General features: G+C 31.1%; 4 protein-coding genes across 4 annotated transcripts; 3 read left to right on the top strand and 1 right to left on the bottom strand.

The window, feature by feature from the left end:
- Window positions 1-2,767: 2,767 nt before the first annotated feature.
- Window positions 2,768-3,808, top strand: LOC144546231 (uncharacterized). The gene is made up of 3 exons (XM_078294776.1): window positions 2,768-2,999; window positions 3,096-3,151; window positions 3,714-3,808. Exons 1-3 carry the CDS (start codon window positions 2,768-2,770, stop codon window positions 3,801-3,803), a joined length of 378 nt encoding a protein of 125 aa, XP_078150902.1. The 3' UTR covers window positions 3,804-3,808.
- A 1,661-nt stretch (window positions 3,809-5,469) lies between these two features.
- LOC144546418 (uncharacterized) lies at window positions 5,470-7,874 on the bottom strand. Its single transcript, XM_078294960.1, has 3 exons — window positions 7,426-7,874; window positions 6,135-6,269; window positions 5,470-5,765 (listed from the first exon to the last, which is right to left on the bottom strand). Exons 1-3 carry the CDS (start codon window positions 7,820-7,822, stop codon window positions 5,629-5,631), a joined length of 669 nt encoding a protein of 222 aa, XP_078151086.1. The 5' UTR covers window positions 7,823-7,874; the 3' UTR covers window positions 5,470-5,628.
- Window positions 7,875-12,228: 4,354 nt separating this feature from the next.
- Window positions 12,229-17,409, top strand: LOC144546378 (vacuolar cation/proton exchanger 3-like). Its single transcript, XM_078294920.1, has 12 exons — window positions 12,229-12,386; window positions 12,860-13,113; window positions 13,235-13,302; window positions 13,424-13,452; window positions 13,818-14,017; window positions 14,310-14,525; window positions 15,232-15,411; window positions 15,728-15,844; window positions 15,962-16,015; window positions 16,110-16,226; window positions 16,412-16,505; window positions 17,071-17,409. Exons 2-12 carry the CDS (start codon window positions 12,886-12,888, stop codon window positions 17,079-17,081), a joined length of 1,314 nt encoding a protein of 437 aa, XP_078151046.1. The 5' UTR covers window positions 12,229-12,386; window positions 12,860-12,885; the 3' UTR covers window positions 17,082-17,409.
- A 3,794-nt stretch (window positions 17,410-21,203) lies between these two features.
- Window positions 21,204-22,128, top strand: IAA33 (indole-3-acetic acid inducible 33). The gene is made up of 2 exons (XM_078295041.1): window positions 21,204-21,539; window positions 21,986-22,128. The coding sequence occupies exons 1-2, from the start codon at window positions 21,244-21,246 to the stop codon at window positions 22,065-22,067; spliced, it is 378 nt and encodes a 125-aa protein (XP_078151167.1). The 5' UTR covers window positions 21,204-21,243; the 3' UTR covers window positions 22,068-22,128.
- The last annotated feature ends 673 nt before the right edge of the window (window positions 22,129-22,801 follow it).

The following is a 22,801-nucleotide window of genomic DNA, read 5'->3' as shown; positions in this document are numbered from 1 at the left end:
ATTATCTAAACGGAATGTGTTTTATTTGTGTAATTTTCTTCTGCAAAAATATTCATATAACTTATGTTAATTTCCACTACAATTTTTTAGTATTTAAAAAAAAATAAATCTATTTGTGTCTAAAATTTGTTGAATGTAAGATTAGTTTATAAAAATTGTTCTATTTAGAAACTTGATCTTTCCTTTTAGATTTTTATTTTTTCGGAGCGAAGTCCGAATAACAATCTTTATTTAGATAAAAATAATTAAATCACCATCATTTTAATTCAGTATTACATTAAATAACTTCATCCCCTATTTATTAGATGATTAAGAAATCTAAAAACTTAAGAAACAAATGAAATTTACTGAAGACCAAATTACACAAGGTAAATGCATGTCTTAAGTAGTAGTTAGTACTAAGATATGCTATCAATTCTTGGTCAAGAATTGAAATTTTTACTATAATTTTGATTTTCTCATCGAAATTTAGAATGTTTTACTATTATTAGAATTCTTTTTTATAATTAGGATTAAAATTAGGTTAAATTTCTTGAATTTTAATTAGTAAGTATAATTATAAGTTAGAGCATTGGAAATTAAAAGCCAGAGTATTATTTTTTTTATGTAGTATCCGATTAGCTTTTTTTTGCTCCCAAGAGAAAATTTTGAATTTGTCCCTGCTCATAAATAGCATTTAGTGTTATAAAAAAGAAACACAAAACCTCTCTATATAGAATAGTGATTTCGCTCATGAAAATCGTACAAATTTTGCTCAGCACATGATTCATTCGTTAATTACCGTCATTTGTTTTGTTACTCGTTATCTTAATGAATAATAGTAGGATATGAATAAACTAATATTTAATGAGTAAGCATAGGATTTAGAAAAAAAAAATTAAATCAGTATGGGTATAAAAATATCTCCATCTAACCCCTACTGTGACACCCCTAAGAGAAAAATAAAAAAGGCAATAATTAATAATAGAATCACGCGGGTCAATGTAAACCGGATCCGATATCTAATTTTAGAATGAGTACATCACGTTATATGAATTGTTAAAAATAATAAAAGCATGTTATGTGTTCTTTTAGAATGAACATCACGTTGTATGGATTGAAACTTTAGAATGCATGAACAATAAATGTTTATGTATATACACATTTATAAGCTAAGAGGCGAAAAGGGTCTTATTATAAGTTAAATTCTTATTATTTTATGTACACACGCATACAGAGTTCAGCTTCCATGTTGTTGATAGCAACAGTTAGTAAATACAAATAATATAATATTTGTTCAAACATAAAAAATTCTGTCACATGTTTTCTAATATTTTCAATGAATTACCATGTCAATTAAAAACAAAACAAAATTATTCTTTATATATGTCAATGGTTAATAATTGAGTCATTGGAGCAAACCTAATTAGAAGTAATAACAACGTTTTAATTATTTTAATTATCTTATAAAACTTGTTTTTACAGTTCTACAGATGGATTAATAGACGATGATGATGCTATTCAAGTATAGGGTGTTAGAAAATTAGTTAATACATTTTCTGAATTTATACTTTATTTTATTTATTTATTAATAACCGTAAATAAAAGATGGTTGCTCAATTGTGTGCTAGTGCAAAAAAGTGTACCAATTGTTAAAGTTTTCTGTTGGGTTAATATAGTGCTGATTTTGAATAGTTTAGACAAGTATACAGAAATTGCTCTGATATAGGCATTTGTAATTTAATAGTTTCAATTAATGAAACATACCTATGCCTCTTTCTAAAAATAAAAATAAATAAATTCATGTGTATCTATTTAAACCAACCAATCAATGCAGGACTATTAAATAGATTGGTAATTAACTTTAAGAAATGACATTGATCTCCACACAAATGAATTATTAATTTTCTGCATTGAGAACATAAGATTGAATTTGATCCGATGCTCGTCGGATACATCCTCTCCGCCAATTTTATCATTTTTGTTTGTACGACCTTAATTCATGTTTTTCCTAATAATTGTGTTAAAGATATTATGTGTTATGTTGGTTGTTTTCAGAATCTGGTTACTCTGTATTCCAATGTAGAGTCAGTTTATATAATACTAACTTTAAAATTTATTAAATAAAAAATTCAAACCGTTCAAATTGATCTACCTCATTAGTTGAACATTTACATGTAAAAATTTATAATTTTTGAATTTATTTAGTATCAAGTCAAGCGGTCAAATGTGAGAGTTTTTAAGTTAATTTTAATGTATTTATTTTTCAACAGTTTTGACCACTTAATTTAATACTAAAATAACTCGATAAATATAAAATTAACATGTAAACGCATCACTTATACAATAAATCGTTTCAACTTTTCTTCAGGGCTTTTATGCTGTCATTGTAATTGACAATTAATGCCGTTGTTAAATTGTTTGATGGTGTTTCATTAGGCCCATATATATGTTTGTTTCTTGCTGTTCAAGGCCCAAACTACTAATGCATGGCATAGTATTTCGGCCCACAATTAATGCAGACCACTAATTAGGTTGTAAATGCTAAATTAGTAATTATTTCTCTCTCTCTCTCTCGCTATATATATATATACACACATACTATTATTGCAATAGCTAGCTCATTATTTTCCAACTTTGTAAATATATAGACACTAATTAGTACCATGCATATCCCTATTTTAGGCAGATCAAATCAAAGGAAAATTAATTTGCCGAATTATTCAACACATCCATATATATATTTTTCTTAAATAGATGAATCTGAAAGAAAGTGAAACATAAAAAAATGACGCAATATCACGAGCACCATCACCACCATCATCACTATCATAATTACCAGCAGAGCATACATGTCAGTTCTCTCAAAGTCTCTGATAAGATTACTGGTAAAGCTCTAGATACTGGTAAAGCCATGTGCACCATCCAAATCGACAACAAGTCCGGTGATCAAATCAACACTATCACAATTCCTCCTCCTGTTAAAGCTCTAGATGGTACTGGTAAAGCCATGCATACTGGTAAAGCTCTATATGATTCTTATTATTTTATTTTGAGGGGAATTTTGTTGCTCAAAATTATGATATGACATTTTTATAAATTGAACATATATATAGCCAAGGCCAAGTGCAAGCTTGAGGATGACACTGAGGAATTACCCGAAAAGGAGGCAGTTAAGTGTTGATCTATGATCTCTTCTATCTATTACACAAATAAACTGCTAGATTTCTATTTCCTTCCATTGGAATTATATATATATATATATATATATAGAGAGAGAGAGAGAGAGAGATTGGCCAATATCAAAATGTTTGTTCTAGAGCCGCAGCACAACTAATTTGTTTTCCAATTAGATGTGATTTCTATATTAAAATGTGTTTGAAGATCAAATTTTACATCTTTTAGAATTTTTTTACTATTTATTAAGTCAGTTTTAAAATTGTTGATTTTAAGAAATAGTGAAAATCATTTCAGATCATTGAAAACAACGATTTTAAAACTGGCTTAATAAATAATAAAAAAAAATAAAAAAATGTAAAATTTGACCTCCAAGCACATTATATTATAAGATTGAATGCTGAACATTTTGAATTATCTATTTTGACTTTGAAAATGTTAAAACCGAAACATTTGTTCCACAGCTTAGGAACAAACATTTTGATATTAGCCAACTGCATGCCTTGCTGAGCACTTGTATTACATCATAGTTACTTGTTTTTACTGTTGTTTTGTAGGTGATATGTGTATGTACTCTGATAGTCTTCCTGTTGATGTTTATTGGCGGATTACTGTATGTTTTAATCCATTTTGGTTTCGATCGCTAGAATATAGAAGAAGATCATGAGAAAGCGTTTGTTTTGTGGTTCCTCATCAACTTAGCTGTGCTTATTGCTCTACATTATTGATAAAACACTATATATGAATAATATTAAGCTGCTATCCATGTTTACACCTCTTAATTTGTGTATTATCTGTGTGTCTTGCTATTTATTTACTTCAAGACAGACTTAAATATATATAGGAGGGATTCAATTACATCATTTTATGATGACACATTTTCATACCATATATTTATAAGTTATTTTTGTGATTTTAAAATTCAAATAGCCGATTGGAATTGTTCAACATGTTCTCCATATTAAAATGTGCTTGGAAACTAAATTTTACATTTTTTTGAAAATTGTTTACTATTTATTTATAATTTTTTAAAATTGTTGTTTTTAAATAATCCAAAATTACCTGAAAACAACAATTTTGTATATACCTTAATAAATAATAAAAAAGTTCTAAAAAGTGTAAAATTTGGTCTCCAAGCACATTTTAATATGGAGATCACGTTGAACGGTTCGGATTGATTATTTGGATTTTAAAATTGCAAAAATAACTTGTAAACATATGACGTCAAGATGTGTCACCATAAATATATTTTAGCACTTGTTGCAAGAAAAGGATAACAAATTAATATATTTTATTATGCTTGTTCCAAATATGTATAATTGTTTCATATCATGCTTATCCACCAATAAAGAAACTCTAAATTTTGTACAAGTTTGTAATTTTCAGTAATGAATTTAGTACGTACCAGTATTCTTCCAGCCCAAACTTTCATAGAGGACAAAATTTCTTTAAGAAAAAAATATCATTCAATACAAAAGATCTGATTTATTTATGTTGGTAAGTGAATTTTTTAATTAAAAATAAATCAAATCTTCTTAATTTTAAATATCAGAATATTTTTGCTTAATTTATTCTGCAACTTCTTTTAATAATTTCTCAATTGTTTTCGTTAATTTAATTGAAATCTTATCATCTCAAACCAAGTCTTTCCATATCATGGATGGATCCGTATCACCCCAGGAATTTGAGGTGCAAGCGGAAAATTCGGACTGTTCTTTTAGCTTGGCACAAATCTTAAAGCAGACCCCTACAGTCACAATAGGTCCGGATTGAATTTGATTTGGATGAAATTAATCTGGGCCGTTCGTTCTTTTTAAATTGACATAAAAAGCCAATCAGAAATTTTAAAGTTGGTTGTGTGATATATGCAGAGGTATTAAGGGGCATATAGGTATTTACATGATTTAAACTTTTTTCTAGGGCTAGTTGTGCATTACATTTTTTTTTTATTATAATTTACAAGAAACTTTACGGTCTACCTATTCTAATAGCACACAGTTCCATTTTAATTGCAAATTTAACTTGGACAATTTCTTTTTTATTTATAAAATACATGAGAATTTCATAAAGTCATGTTTTCTTTTAATGAAATCGCTTTCAGAACGCCAGTGACATAAAAAATCGATTTTCCTTCGCTTACCAATCTCAACAATCAATTAATGAGATGTATGAGATTTTTTTTAAGTTAATTTTAATTTTCCAAAAGCTGTCATAAATAAATAAAAATCCTGTGCATGGTATTTTTTCTCTCAGCAATAATAATACTTCAAAATTAAAAATAACCAACAAAGGTATAAAGAAAAGAAATAAAAATTAACCAACAAACAAAGTACTCCATAAAGATTTATTCAAATCCAAAGTTTCCAGAAAACTTCAAAAAAGTACATACCAGAAAAAAAAAAAAAAAAAAAAAACGTTACAAGCGTCTATTAAAGATAATAAAAGTTCTCTATTGATTGTTAAAACTCACACTTAATGGCCACGAAGGATCGCATGTAGATAGCCACCTGTCATAAAGAGCGAAACCAGAGATACAATACCGGCTGGCATTATCTTCCCTGAATTCTTAAATCGGGATCCCATTACTGCCAGAAGTGCCCCTGATATACCTGAAATAGTATATAAACTTCATCTAATATAGTGCTGGTACATGATGTTGCCAGTTTACTTCAGAGATTAAATTTTACATTTTTCAGAATATAGTAATAAAATTGTAAAAAATGTAAAAGTTGGTTTGCAAGTATATTTTCATATGGAGTTCATGTTAAACGGTTCAGATCAATTGTTTGGAATTTGAAAACAAAGATATTGATCCATAGTGCAGAACAATCTACGCTATGCATACTACCATAAGCCTCACTCTTTTTCTTATCATGCAACAATTAAGATCGAATTCAATTTAGACTGAATTCCACCCAATTTAGCCTAAATTTTACCAAAAACAATAAAAAGATGAACTAAATGACATGGATTTGTACCTAGACCAATGGACGAGGCAAAAGTGGGGTTGGTAGGGAGCTGAGAGTAGACATAGAACAAGAGAAGCGAAGATAAACCTCCAGCTGCAGCTGATTTCATGCTTCCCTTCTTTATAAATCCTATAATTCCTCCAGCTGAAATACCCAAAACACAAATTAACTAGGTTATGTCTTTGATAGAATTCCCAAAATTAACTAGGTTATTTCTTTGTTGGTTGAGTATGATTTTTTTTTTTCTCTATTGCAAATGTATGTTCAACTGGCCGGGTTAACAGTAGCATGCCATATTACAAGTAAAAAAAATAACCAAAATACAAAAATAAAGAAACCTTTTATGTGGTGTCATTACTGATAACAGTTAGATAATAATGTTGTACCAGTAGAAAGTATCTGATACGAGTTAATAAATTCCAATTGTGCCCCTAAACAACTTACTTTGGTCAACAACTAGAACAAAAGTGAAATTGTAACAAGCCAAAGAAAGATAGCCAAAATTCAAAACAGAAAAGTACTTAAAGAATTAAAAGAAGGTAAAAGTGCAATCTTTGGCCAAAAAAAAGGACATAACAAGTAGCTAGTTTGCCAACATATGAAGCAACCTTTATTTTACATAAAGCTTCTACAGTTATTCTTCTATCTTTTTTACTTTTGTAAAAAAAAAAAAGAAAAGAAAAAGAAATGTATATAAGTAGGCTCCCCCAACAGGTTCATATTCAAAACTCAAATCCACCTTTTATTTCAGAAAAAAAAAAGATTTAAAAATTGAATGTCAGGGGTATGTCAGACAAACAAAGGCAATTGCAAAGTGAAAAACACAGATAAAATTATCCCCTAAAGTAACACAAAGTTTTAATTTGGGTTATGTTGAAATTACAAATTCTGATCAGACGGTCCGGATTCAAACTCAAATTTTGAATTAGTTTAGGGGATCCGGACCCTGAAATTACACCCTTATGTTGAAATTGTAATTCCTAACACCAAAAGTTTTACATAAGTAAAGAACCATATAATACCCACAAGTAAAGAAAGTATCCCCTAAACTCAAAGATTGAATTTGGTTTATGTTGAAATTACGAATTCTGATCAGAGGACCCTGATTCAAACTCAAATTTTGAGTTAGTTAGGGGATCCGGACCCTGAAATTATTGAAATTGTAATTCCTGAAACCAAAAGTTTAGCACTTTCTTGAGCAGTAACATACCAAAAATTTGTTCAATCAAGCACTAACCTTTATACTGAATTATAACCTAAAATGTACCAAATTGTAATGAATAGATAAAAAAAAAGGTACCTCCTACAAGAATAGCATAAGCCAGGGTGAATTTCTGAGACATCAGCATCTTCTTCTTCTTTCCTTCTTCTCCTTTTCCTTCTTCTTCTTTGAACTCTTCTCCGTCACTGTCACCGTCACCACCACCACCGTTACCAGATCCTTCACCTCCGTTACCAAATCCGTCTCCTCCGTCACCACCAGTGGTATCTAGAACAGGATCGGAAGGTTCGAACTCGATCCGCCTGCCCAATTCAGGAGTAGAGGAGACTCGGGTAGTGAACTGGAGAGAAACTGGAGAGAATCGAATGGAGGGGAAGTAGAGAGAGGGAGGAGATCGAGGAAGGCGGAGAGATGGAGATGGAGATGGAGAGGGGAGAGAAAAGGAAGGAGCAGTCAATGCCACTGCGAATGTCATTGATTTGTTTTGATTCGGGGTTTTAGACTACTCAGACTTTGAGAGAGAGAGAAAACAGGATGTTACAAGTGCTGAACCCACAGCCACAGGACTCATTAGGAATTCACATCTCTGAGATATCTCATATTTTGCGTGACTTTTCGGAAAATTTTAACCGTTCAATGACGTTCTACATGAATCTCAAAGCTGAAATAATACTGACCCTCACGTCACCCCCGAATAGGCATCGGACACGTCGGTCACGCAAAAGTTGAGATATCTCAGAGGATACGCACTCCAGGATTAGACATTTAGACGACCAATGAATGTTTCCATTTTCTGTTGCCATTTCTCTATTATCATCCGTATAATTAATGAGCTGGTCATCAGGATCAGAGTAACATAGGCAAACAACTCGCGTTTAATTCGAGAATTATTCGTGTTTTATTCTTTTTTTGATATTTTCAAACCAAATTTCAAATAGAAGGCAAAAAAATGTATAATACATTATATTCGCGAATAAAATGCGAATCATGAATTATTTGAGAGAAAATGTTAAAAACGTCAAAAAAAAAATTTGAATTTTTTTTTTTTGGGGTTTTCTGTGTGTTTTATTCGATGTTCGGTTGGAAAATGTGAAAAGAATATTTTATTTACAAATAAACTACATACTTTGTTATTATTACTATGTATGTAATCATGAATTATGATATACAGATGGATCGCCTCGGGATTTGAATCTGTTGTTTTCTTGAGATGGATTGTCGCGGATTCGAATCGGATAGTTTCGATTTAAAGCCAAAAATTGGATTACTTCAATGGATTTGAATTCTACCCCTATTAATTTTATTTTTCATTTCAGTACTATTGGGACGCTTTTGTGAGAAACTAGCGATGTTTGGACTCTTTTAAGTATATGTGATAATGTGAAATAAATGGACTATATTGAAAAAAATGTTTATGAAATATTTCACCGAACGTATTTGCAACCGAAATTTTTAATAATAACATTAAAAATAAATAAATTAGAGGATATGGCATGAGTTTATGAAAAATTTAAATTATGATATTTTCATTGGATAATTCAGCTAGTTGATCAATTTATAATTCAGCGGAATTGTTCTTCAAATAGTTTAATGAAAAAAGAAGAAGAAGAAGCAAGGACAACTTTTTATATTAAAAAAACAATTTATTCGGTTCTAAAATTTTAATATAAGAAACAGAAAAGTCAAACTAACGTTGGAATATAAAAAATATTTATAATATTCTATGCAATTACGTTGAATAATTCAGGTAATTAGCTTCAATTTTTCGCTAAATTATACAACAAAAATGTTGTTTTTGAAATTATTCAGAAACTAACCCACATTTTATTTATATCCAACATAAAATAAAAATTATCAAATGTATCCAGGTTCTCTGAGTATTTTTAAAAATGCTCATACCGGCCAAAATATGGCCGGTTGGAATTTAAATTAGGACCGGCAAAAAAAACTAGTTACGTATGTTATTTTTCTGTTTCAAATCCTATAAATACCCCGTTTCTCACTCCTCCCACTCACAACTCACTGAAACTTACCAGAAGAGAAAGAGAGAAAGAGAAGAAGAGAAAGAGAAGAAGAGAAGAAGAGAGAGAGGGCAATTTTGGAGGCGACAGGCAAAATTTGAGGTGATTTTTTGGGGGTGAAAATGATGAACAATAGCAACCGAGGTAGATCGTCTAATCATGGCGTAGCTAGAGAATGGTCAATTAGTGGTCGAGGTAGAAATGAGGGGAAAAAACTGTCAAGTATGCTTTAGTGATAAAAAGAATTGTCAAGTATGTCTGATGGAGGAATTTCTTAGATGGCCTGTTCGGTTGGAAATTTCAGATGATGACTTTGTGAAAAACCCCTATGATTACGGTTTGGAAAAAGAAGAAGGTTGATCCAAGGTTAAAATTAACCTCGAGTTTTTCATCGAGAATCCCAATTTCCTCTCTCGATGCTTCATGGAGGAAAGATCCAACTACATGTCACTAATTACAAAAACAACAACAACAACAACATAGTATACGTGCAAACAAAGCACTTAGTATTAGCTAATCAAGCAGACTTTGGAGCTCTTTCTGTCAAAAATCCATACTTAAACCCTAAATTCTAAATCAAGAATCAAGACGTACCACACTATGCGAATAGAGAATATATGAGTACCTTTTCTTTTTCGTATTTTCTTAATTTATTTTGTTAATACCTCATGGTGCTTTCTAGGTCTGCCTCTTTTCTTGGGTGTGATATTAGTTTGCGCCACTTTTTGTGGACTACTACTACTTTCATTGTCTGACATTAACCCGTTTGACTTTCTTAAAGCTGCCTAAACCCATTTAAAGATCAACTTAATGACAAATAAAAAATATAACTGTTAAAATATTTGAATTTTTGTCCAAATTTTTTTACCAGAACGAAAACTTTAGAAGGAGATTAAATCTCAAATTAAACAGCCTTAAACTTAAACTTGTAGACTAGGCTTTTTTTTTTAATGAGATGTAGACGAGACTTTTACTTACACGGGTGAGTGGTAGCTATAGTAGAGGTGTTAACTTGAAAGAGAAAAAAGAAAAGAGGGCGGAGGTAGCGAAGGAGCAGCAATGACGAGAGGAGTTATGGATGAGAAATAAAAATTATGATGCGCGAGAGAGTAGAAGCAAACTTTATAAGGGGCTTTTATGCTCAGTGCGTTATTTTCCATAATAGAACTGTCGACCTAGACGCGTTTCCTTCCCTCTACCAAATTTAAAATTATTTCTAACATCTTTAGAATAAATTTTTTTTTATAAACCATAATTAAGAAAAATAATTTTAGCAAACCAACATGATTATTATTTTTTTTAACAAAAACAAGAAGGACCAAATAGCCTATTCGGTCCCCTGTTATTTCTCACATTTTCGTGGACGCGTCCACAAAAAATCCCAAAAATAGCTTGACCGAATAGGCTACTCGGTCCCCAATTGTTTTGTGTTTTTTTCACCTGTAGCGGCTCTCCCTTCTTCTTCCTCCTTTCTTCTCTTCTTTTCAAACCAAATTCTTAAACTTTTTTTTGAACTCTCAAAATTTGATTGTTTTTTTTATTCTAATCACATAGATTTTTTTATTTTTGAAAGGAGAACAAGAAAAGCTTCAGATCTGTAAGTTTCTGCTGAGTCAGGTGGTGTCGTGTTCAAACGTGCCATGATTATCAGATTGAACTAGTTAGGGAGCAAACGAATGCCAACATATATATGTTTTCTTAGCTCATCAAGACTCGTTAAGTTAGTAATAGGAAATGTGCAAGTCGGTGTGTCTGAAATTTCACGTCTATGATAAACATTTATTATTACGTGAGACATTATCTGAACAAAAAAAATTTCACAATCAATTGTCGATATCATTTTTAATTTTACAACCTAAAATATGATCATAATTGAAAAAAAAACTTACTACAATCTTTAAATGAAAGCTAAAAGCACAATGCAGAGGCCGATCTGTAGATAACAGACTTCCTAACACTCGGATGTGGAGCTTCGTTCTCAGCTGGAAGGGAAAAAAATGGTGACTGAGTGTTGAAGGGAGGGAGAAGAAGAGTATTTATATAACATGAGACCGAATAGGCTATTTGGTTCCAAAAAAAGTACAAATTCGGGACCGAATAGCCTATTCGGTCGTTCTTGGTTTTGTATAAAAAAAAGAAGTAATCCTGTTGGTTTGCTAAAATCATTTTTCCTAATTATAATTTATAAAAAAAATTCTTTAGAATGACATAAAAAGCAGTTATTTCTATGGAATTAAAATTTTATTGCAATCTATCCTTTTTCTATTTTATTTTAAAATTTTTCTAAAAATAAAAATTCTGATGTAGGATTTTACCATGCCAATTAAAATAGGTCTAACCCTATATTGTACCTGAGATTCTGGTGCATGCAAAGCAGTGACATGCACGTCAAAAACCGCGCCTTCGCTTTTAATTTCAGAGTCTGTTTGGTGTTCTCCGGTGCATGCTCCAAGGCCAGATAGATTTTCCACATGAAACGAACCTTCAACGAAACTTCCGTTGTTGGAGATGGAGTGTCAGTCCATTTATTTATAACCTGACGTGCACATGGATTACCAACTTTCAACAAGAACCAGTGTGGAATAAGGAATCAACCTTGTTTTATTTTGGTTCACCCTGTAGAACTGGTCCATACAAATATACAAAATAGCGTTGAGTAAACGACAGGATACATCGCTATTTGACTACGCACGGAATTAATATATTACAGGTTTTTTATTTCTGTGGGTCCCTCAGGCAGAATGTCAAATATGATGTGGACCTTGTCCAGAGAGAAAATAGTGAATAGCGTTCTGGTCTTCTGTAAAGAAACGGATAATTTCAGTTTTGTTCAGCGAAATTTACGAAGCGAACTCAAAACGAATTCGCTAGAAATTTGGCACGCCCGCTTCCTACGCTTGCTCTCTCTCATTTTCTCAATTTCTCTCTTTCTCTCTCAAATTGTAGTAAAAATGGAAGAGGTCATGATTCCAAGGGGGAATTTCGCGCTTGCAAACGCTGCTTGTTAATCGCTTAAAGGTGCGTTCTTTTGAATTTGTGTTGTTTTTTTTTTTTTTTTTTTTTGGTTAAAGATTTGTTTGTTTGATTTTGGTCGTGTTAAATTTAGTCAATGCAATTCGCAAACATAGAAAGAGTTAAGAATTTGAACGAGTGGGCCCCACGTATTAGAAAAAGAAAAGAGAAATCAGGGGTAAAGATTTTAGCAGAGAAGTTTTGGCTTCATACAACGCATCAACTATCAAATCAAAACAGCGCTGCATCAAATCAAAGCAGTTTTGTGCTATGATCCGTAACACCAATCACTATACCAGGAATGACCATATGAAATCTATTATCAACAGTCTGACATGTGGGGCCCATTTTTTTTTTTTTTTTTTTTTTTTTTTTTTTTTTTTTTTTTTAGCAATTTTTGAAATTCAGGAGTCACTTGAGATGATATCATGATTCATGATTTGTAATTGCCATACTGTGAAACAATCTGTTGGATGCAGATAAAATAACTGGTGAAAAAGGAGAAATGATGAACGGGGGGATAGAGTTGGAGACATCTAGCAATAAGCAACAAAATTTGGAGACCAATAGCATCCCCGTTTCTACTGTTGCTCTCGCACCCGGTTGCAAATTGCATTTTGCTCTGCAAAGAATAGTGCAGAGTGTGAAAATTGTTATTTTTAGTGCGAAGATCAATGTGCTACTGCCATTCGGGCCCGCATCTATTATTCTTCATTATCTAACCAACCATCATGTGAGTGTCATATCTGTTCCATCAATTTCGTACCAGTACTTACTTGGTACCAGTCCAAATTTCATACCAGTAGCTTTCAATGTTATATTTGGTTTTGAACAAAATTTGAAAACAATTGTAGGGGGTGGTGTTCCTTTGTAGCTTGATAGGTATAATTCCCTTGGCTGAGCGCTTAGGCTATGTAACTGAGTAAGTCAGTACCTGCCGATTCTGACTTTCTCAATTTCTCTTAATTTTTGTTTCTCAAATGACTTCTGCCATGATTTCAAATCACTTACCAGTTGGGTTTCTCATTTTATTTTATTTTCAGGCAAATGGCTGCTTACACTGGACCAACAGGTACTTCATAATAGTTGCAAACCAATTTTTTTCTGAAAAATGTTTTTTTTAACATACTGATATTTGTGGTACTGATGTAAAAAAAAAAAAACTTTGTTAAACCTAATTTAAAACCAGTCCAATTTATCCTCAAATTTCAGTTGACTACTAACTAGGCTAAAAAAGGGCAAAAAAAGAAAGAACAGTATATTACTGGTACTAAATAATAGTTGCGAAATCCATTTGTTTTTCTGAAAAATGTCTGTTTCAGTAGTGCTAACCTCAAATATACTGATAATTTGTGGTACCGGTGTGGGATAAAAAAAAGGAAAAAAAAGACAGTACAGGTATGATTTTTAAGCACTTACATTTTTCTATTGTTATAGTTGGAGGGCTACTAAATGCGACATTTGGGAATGCAACTGAGATGATAATAGCTATATACGCATTGAAAAATGGCATGATTCGGGTGGTGCAACAGTCACTCTTAGGTTCGATTCTATCTAATATGCTTTTAGTTCTGGGTTGTTCCTTCTTTGCTGGTGGCATCGCGCACTATGACAAGAAAGAGCAGTTCTTTAACAAGGTACTTTTCATCCTTTTTATGAACTCAATAAAACAAAATTAAGTGTTAATTGAGAATTCTTTTTACGATACCCTGTTTAGATTTCTTTTAGCATAGTATCTTTGGAATGTTGTTCTTAATTCTTGAAACATCAAGTCATCAGATCTTGTAAAGTACCAGAGATATTGATCCATAGCACGGAGCAATCCATGCTATGCATAGTACCATAGCCTCACTCTCTTCAATTTCTCTGTAACTCTTAATATTTTTCTTTTTCTGTGTTCCTTTTGCTTGTTTGTTTGCTTTTGCACAGGGGACAGCTGTGGTGAATTCAGGGTTGCTTCTTATGGCAGTGATGGGGCTATCATTCCCTGCTGTTCTTCATTTCACTCACTCAGAGGTTCGCTATGGAAAATCAGAGGTAGCTTTATCGAGATTCAGCAGTTGTATCATGCTTATAGCCTATGCCAGTTATTTGGTCTTTCAACTTAGCGGCCGTGAAACCAATCTTTATAGGCGCATTGACAATGTAAGCTCCTTTCTTTTAATATTTGTGTTGTTATTATTGGTTATTATTGGGTACGTGGCACAAAAATTACGCATGTATCCTCTGAAGAAACTCAAATTTTGAGTTTAGATTGATTGTCTGATCAGAATCCGGGCCAATCCTCTGAAAATTTGAGTTAAATTTAGGTGATATGAATTTTAACCTTATCTGGAGGTGGGCTTATTCAGGTTTCTTGCTTTGTCATGCTTACTATCCCATGCCAGCTATTTGGTATTCAGCCATGTTACTGTAAAAAACAATTCATTTTTCTTTATATATCGAAAAAAGAGCCTATTTGGTATTTTGATATTAGCCGTATTCATGATCTAATAAATAATGAGGCCAAGAATTTCAATAGATAAGAAATAGAAATAAGATTAGGATTCTGAAATGCTCAAATTGATTAAATTGTCAGTCAGAAAACAAGAAAACAGTGATTTACTAATAGTGTCAAGGCATACATGAATTGATAAACTAAGAATGGAACCAGTACAGCATTGATCCACTTTGCCACCCTGAGAAAAAGAAAAACCAAATAAAAAAAGAAATGTTGAGCTAGCTAGTGTACAATTTAAAATGGCTAGTTTAGCATAAATAATCAATGAGAATTGTCATATGATCCTTGTAGAAGTGATAACTCATAATTCGATTGCATACTTCCGAAATCTTACTTATTGTTTGGATATAGGAAGAAGGCAGTGAGAGTAACCGTCAGAACCAAAGTCAAAGTCAAAGTCAAAACAGAGAAGAGCCAGAAGAAGAAGAGGAGGAAGAACCAGAGATAGGTTTATGGGAATCGGTTGTGTGGCTTGCTTTGATAACTCTTTGGGTTTCTATTCTTTCTGAATATCTTGTCAATGCCATTCAGGTACTCTCTCTCTCTCTCTCCTCATTAGGGGTGTTTCATTGGATGTTTTCGGTTTACATGGTTCGGTTAGATTTTTGAAAACTGAATAAAATTTGGTTTGACTATTTAAATTCGGTTTTAACTGAACCTACCATTTGAACATCCCTACTCCTCATCCATGTGAGAAAAAAAATTGAAATCTCAACTGAGTCCGAGATTTAGTCCAATTGAGTTTTGATTAGCTTTCAATTCAACATGAAATTTAACTGGGATGTCATCCTGAAATGTCAAGGCCATATTTATAATTTTTTTTTTCTTTTGTTTTGTATATTATTAGGGGGCGTCAGAGTCATTTAATCTACCAGTAGCGTTTATCAGTGTGATTCTACTACCTATTGTTGGCAATGCAGCTGAGCATGCCAGTGCTGTTATGTTTGCTATGAAGGATAAACTTGTAATTTCTTGTTTCTCTCTTTTTCTTTATTATATATATATATATAATTGTTACTGTTCTTTGTTATTATTGTTAGCGATATTAATTACCTGATTCTGTTTTTCTTGTTCAATAAAGGACATCACTTTAGGAGTAGCCATCGGTTCATCTACACAGATAGCAATGTTTGTGGTAATTTTTTTTTTTTTAAAATCAATTTTTACTCTTTGTGCTAAAGTAATGTATATAATATTTTATTTAATTTTATTGAATAATCTGTTTATAGATCCCATTTTGTGTTGTGGTGGGATGGATTATGAAGAAGAACATGGATTTGAATTTTCAATTATTTGAGACCGCTACTCTCTTCATAACTGTTATAGTGGTCGCTTTTATGGTTCAGGTTAGTTGCCATCTCTTATTTATTACTTTTTATTTCTCCATGTTTAAATGACATTTTCACACATTGCAAGTATTTGAAATTTAAAACCTGATTATATTTTTCAACATTATGAACAATATTTGAATTTTTGGATAATTAAATGTGATAAATGCCATTAAACTATATATATATATCTCTCTCTACAGGATGGATCAGCAAACTATCTAAAGGGTTTGATGCTTATATTATGCTATCTAATAGTGGCAGCAAGCTTTTTTGTTCATGTTGACCCGACAACTGGTAAGCTCTCACATACATATATATTTCCTTTCATAACATGTGATTATATATATAGAGAGGTTGACTAATATCAAAATGTTTGTTCCTAGGCTGTGGAACAAATGCTTCGGTTTTTACATTTTCAAAGTGCAAACAGTTGATCCAAACCGTTCAACATTCAATCTATAATAAAATGTGCTTGGAGACTAAATTTTACATTTTTTAGAATTTTTTTTACTATTTATTAAGGCAGTTTTAAAATCGTTGTTTTCAATTATCTCAAAATTTTTTGCTGTATATTAAAATCAGTGATTTTAAAACTGGCTTAATAAATAGTAAAATATTTAAAAAAAATATAAAATTTGGTCTTAAAGCACATTTTAATATAGAAATCACATCTAATAGTTTGGATAGAACGTTTGGACTTTGAAAATCAGAAAATCAATTGGTTGCATCATGGTTCCGGAACAAACATTTTAATATTAGCCAACTTCTCTCTCTATATATTTATTTATTTGCCTATTCATATATTTTCTTTTGATAAAACAACTTATTACTTGTGTTCTTTGTTTTCATTTGAAAGCAGATGATGATTAACCTAATTACAGAGCATGTAGATTACTACTTACTAGAAGAAAATTAAATAGAAAAGGAGAAATAATTAACTATACATCAAGATAGGTTTTTTATTTTTCTCTAAATATTTTTGGTATCATAATTTATTGAAAGCATGATTTGCTGATGGAGGCTGTTTGTATCTAAGAATTTTCATCAGCCTTGTATTTTTGTTCATGATTTTATACATGAATTTTGTATATGTATAATATTTCCCAACTTAGTAATGCCATGCTTCGTCTCATCTCACATATAATAAATGGATCAGATATTGTTGTCATTTTGTATATAAGATTTGTTCAAAATTCTTAATACCTATTCTCATGTTTTTAAATTTTGTTTGACATAAATCTCCTTTTATTTTATTTATTTTTGGAAAAGAAAAGGCAAACATATTTTTGTAGTTCCTTACTCATGTAAGGGTTTGATACAATTCAAAGGAAATGAGATATTCAAGTTCATAGTCATTGGCTTAAAATCTCAACCTTCAACTTCAAAATCAAACATCCGATATAAGTTGAAAACATTAGAATTGAAACTCATATTTTATTAGAAAAACTTCAAAAAAGCAAAGGATATCAAAATTCAGCTCTGATCTTGACATTACAATCTGAAATTAATGTATCAAAATATGTTGCTTTTTCTAAAAGAAGAACATCATCCTTCTTTCAGAGACAGGTACAGAGAAAAGAGAGAGGGAGAGAGAGAAATGGAGAAGAGAAAAGAAGGATGTTCTTCTTATCACAACGAATTTGAATCCAAAATTAATATATGACGTTGCAAAGGGTAGATGTATGGAAACTTCTTTTTGACAATCAAAGCAGAGAGAAAACAAAGGAGAGACATAGTTCGGCCAAGATTGAAGCAGTAAAAAGGAACTTGAAGGAATATAATGTATCCAAACAGTTGACTTTGAATATGAGCGCACTAAAGTTAGTGATTCACGTATCAAAATCATGACTTAAAAAATATTGTTTAGGAATTTTTCAGAGATAGTATTATAGGCTTTAGATCATAAGACTAAAGATTTGAGATCAATGACATAGAACTTAGAACTTAAACCCTACGATACCTATATAGTGTAGGCATAATATAATTAATATTATTATTAGTATTATTACTATTATTATTAGTACCATTACTATTACTGTTACTATTATTATTACTACTATTTATCTATATATTTATCTTACCTTGTGACTACGATTGGATTTCATTTCTAGTCTACCGCAATTTATTTGGAACTAAAAACTTAGTTGTTGTTGTTGCTATTTCATCTAAATGAAAATATGCAGGCATAGAAAAAAAGAAAAAAAATAATAGATTGGAGTTTTAAATGTAAAATGCATTGGTGGTCTGGTGAGACTTGAACTCATGTCTCTCCAAAATCAAAAAGTAAAATTTTAGCTAATAATCTACAAAAATACATTTAATATTTATGAAGGTGTTGAACCATATAAATGCTATTAAAACAATAAAATTCATTAAAAAAATTAATATATATAATTAAAATATTTAAAATTATAAGAGTAACTAAGCACCCTTGATTTGTATTAAGATCCACTTGAAAATATGAGAAGCAAAAAAAAGAGGTAAAAGAAAATAACAAACTGAAAGTTGTTGTATGGCACGAAAGATATACCGCATGCACAAGGGCTAATCATATATATATATATACACACACACAATTTCTTAGAGATAATTTGCTACTTTTTTTTTGTAGAGCTAGAAAGATGAAGATTCAGACTTTCAAATTTTAATGTTCATGAGAACTCTCTATATGAATTTCAATCCTATAACCTTCAACACAGAAAATGTTACTTTTTGTCACTAAAACACTCAAAATATTAAAAGCCTTTCAAACACAAAACATTTGTTTTATTTAGTAAATATATTCAACATTGATATATATATATATATATATGATCGATCTCTTCTTACGATATTATTAAATTATGATTTAGATGAGCAATGGTAGAGAGTAGAGACAGAAGCAACGACATGCGTAACACTGACTTAATTAATTGCATGCTTCATCTGAATTCACGTGCTATTTCCGTCTCGTTGCCTCTGCCATAGGATATATTATACAAGAAACAGTTTACAAGGTTTCAAATCCCGAATTAAAACTGTTTCAATATGAAAAGAGAATAAAAATAAAATGAAGAAATTTTTTGTTCTTAATAATTAAAAAAAAGGTGCTCCGATTAAATGAAAAAACATATAGAAAAAAGCCTTGCCAACTTTTCATAAATTATTTGAAGTGTAATTAAAATAGAATTGAAGTACTTATAAACCATGATATAGGCAAGGGATGATTAATTGGTATTAAATATACATTGGATTGTGGGGTTTCAAACAGGTCGGATATTATCCACTGTATCCGAATCCATATTTGAAAATTAGATACAGATATCTGATATCCGAATATCTGTGTGGATAAGAATACAAATATGATTTTAAATTTTAATTATCCGTATCTGTATTCCAAAAATAAAAGCGGATACGGATATGGTTTTACCATTATTCAATCTGTATTCGTATTAGAAAAATAAAAATAGATACGAATATGGTTTTACCACTATCCGATTCATATCCGACCCGTTTGCACTCCTATTGGATAATCCAATTTGGATTGTATGATTAATAAATAAAATAGGAGGGTCTATCGGCGAGTCATTCGGCGAGCAGAGCGGCTGTTGCATGTAGCTGCTGAGTCCAAGAACAAGAAATTAGCAAAGCAAGTGAGAAAACATGAATCTCTCCTACGCTTTCTACAAACACAACCCCTTCTTTCAGTTCACTTCATTTCATTTCCCCATAAATATATATTTTATCTCCACTTAACACAAAATGTTTACATGCACTCTATAGTGTACACAATTCCGCTTGGTGTAATTGATCACTACGCCTGTTAATAAATTTGTTGAGTTAATTAATATATTTTTTTAGTGGAATTAATTTGTCAAATATTAACTGTGGATGATGTTATTTTGCATTGTATATATTACATATGGACATCAGTTTAATTTTAAGAATATTGATTAGCGATAACATAGAGATACTTTAAAATAAAACAATTGTCACTTTGTTGCACGTTACTCTATTATAATCCATTTTACAGTTGAATTTATACTTTGAAAATTGTTTTTCATGAAATAGTTTGAACTAGTTATAATGCCTCTATAGTGTCGTAAATTAAGATAACTAGTATCGTGCCTGTGCGTTGCAACATAAACATATTATAAGTGAAGAAAATCATACAAAAAATTAGGCTAAATGACAAATAATATTTTTTAAATGACATATTAAATGACATCTGCGTATAAATAACATTTCTTAATAATATATTAAATGACATATATTTTTGATTTGTTTGACATCTTCTCAAAACAAATCTCATAATATATAAATGACAAATAACATTTATTAAATGATATAAAAAATAGAAAGAAATGAAGGCATGACCAATTAATCAATTATCAATCAATTAAATTTTTTAAATAACATTTTAAAAATAGAAAGAAATCGTGGCCAATCAGAAATATGATACAATTTGCATGAGATGAGTATGTGTAGTTAGTATACTTCTAAATTTAATTTGGACTTCTACATGTAAAGAAAACATGAAAAAGATGCATAGAGTCAGAATATTTGATCGGAGCACTGATATTCAATCTAAAATTTCATCTTTTAATAAACCCGTTGGCGGATTAGAACATCTACGTGCTTAATATAAAAATGGCGATATTGTGTATTTTTATGTTTTTAAGAGGCTTAAAAAAATTTGGCTGGATTGGAGTTAATTTGGGGTACGTACACTAACGGAGTCCCAACATAGTTAAAAACAAAGAGATATCCTACCTAGAAAATCTCCAATTGCATGCCACCGCCACAAATTAACCTCTTACCTTTTTCACACTCCTAAGCAAAGCAACTTACATTTACTTTTCTCTCTCTCCCTCTGTATATATATAAATCCACCCACTACTACTACTCCTAACACTATCAAAACATATCTAGCTATTCATCTAGCTATAGGCACCATCCATAATTATTTCAATCTATATATATCAAAAAACCCACAACAATGCAAGAGATCACACAAAAGAGGCCATACCCGATCCGGTCACACGCATTGCGCATGCCGGATAGCCCGTGCAAGCTCCTTAGGTTGTCGGTCAATGATGATGACATCGCATCCACCATCGTGCCGCCAGTGACAGTGGTGCTAGAGGGACGGTCGATATGCCATCGTGTCCACCTCAGTAGGCACACGGGATATGATAGCTTGGCTGTGGCACTGCGGCGCCTATTTGTCGGTGACATGGATGATAAGCCGAGCGAAGGGCTTGACCTGTCGAATGCGGTGCCGGGACATGTGGTGGCATATGAGGATATGGAGGATGATCTCCTACTTGCTGGTGATCTTAGTTGGAGGTAATTAATAGCATCTCTTTTTAATTTCTTTTATTTGATATTTATATATATTTATTCATTTTTAATGAGTTAGCATGGTAATTATATATGAGATGAGAAGGGTTAAAATGTATTATTAATTGTTTTTGTGTTTCAATTATGCTTCATATTTTTTATCTCTGTTTTTAAAGTCCGAACAATTGATATGAGTCGCTTAACATGATTTTTATATTAAAATGTATTTGGAGATCAAATTTTATATTTTCTAGATATATATTTTTTTAATATTGAGCGGTTCATATCGACTGTTCAAACTTTAAAAACAGATAAAAGAATGCGAAACATAATTAAATTACAAAACCAATAATATATTTAACCCTACTCTTTATATATTATATATATATGTATTGCTTCAATTGGCACTAGATTATATAACATTGTTTTGTTTACTTTTGGAATAAATGCAGGGATTTTGTGCGGGTAGTAAAGAGAATCCGGATAATTCCAGTGAAAGCAAGCCGAAGAAGATATATTGTTAGAGAAGTGTAACAATTCATTAATATATTATGATTAATTGTGATGGTTCTCTATTAAATATAATATTCAGTTATCTCATTCTTAAAATGATTTTACCTACTTTTAAACTTGTTTCATCATACCTAAATTAATCAGTCCGATGTCTACTTAAAACTATATGATTCGCTTCATAGTACGTATGCATTTGATCTACGTACATAAATATTGAAGCCACACGTACGAATCACAAAACAAATCAGACGGTTCTAAACATGCAAAGACCACATAATGCATGCCAACATGCGCTGTACGTATATTCAATAACATAATCTATTTTTTTTTCTAAACTTTTCATCCTGTCATATGTATAAAATTGATAATATGACATATACCATTTTATAAATATAAAATATACTACCATCTTTTTGTATTTTTTGTATAATATTGCCTAATAAAAAAATTCTGGAAGTCCGGTCTTTCTTCAACAAAAGACTGAAGTATGTTTTTTTTAGACTTTTCAGTGGCTATTTCTTCAATAAATCTCCTTTAATTGCAAGCTATGTTGCTATGTATCCGACTTACAAATTAAAGGAGAATGAAATAAGATCAGACGCTCAACATCTAATTCTATCTTATTCATTAAAATATGATTTAATATTGTCAAGTACGGTTTTTAATTAGATCTTATATCTAACGATTCCCGTTTTTTGAACCTGATCCTACTTAAAATGTATGAAATTGATTTTCTTAATCAATGGTTTTGATTA

Source organism: Carex rostrata, chromosome 29, assembly GCF_964058835.1.
Source record: "Carex rostrata chromosome 29, lpCarRost1.2, whole genome shotgun sequence".
Taxonomy (NCBI): domain Eukaryota; kingdom Viridiplantae; phylum Streptophyta; class Magnoliopsida; order Poales; family Cyperaceae; genus Carex; species Carex rostrata.
This window is presented reverse-complemented; position numbering and strand designations above follow the sequence as displayed.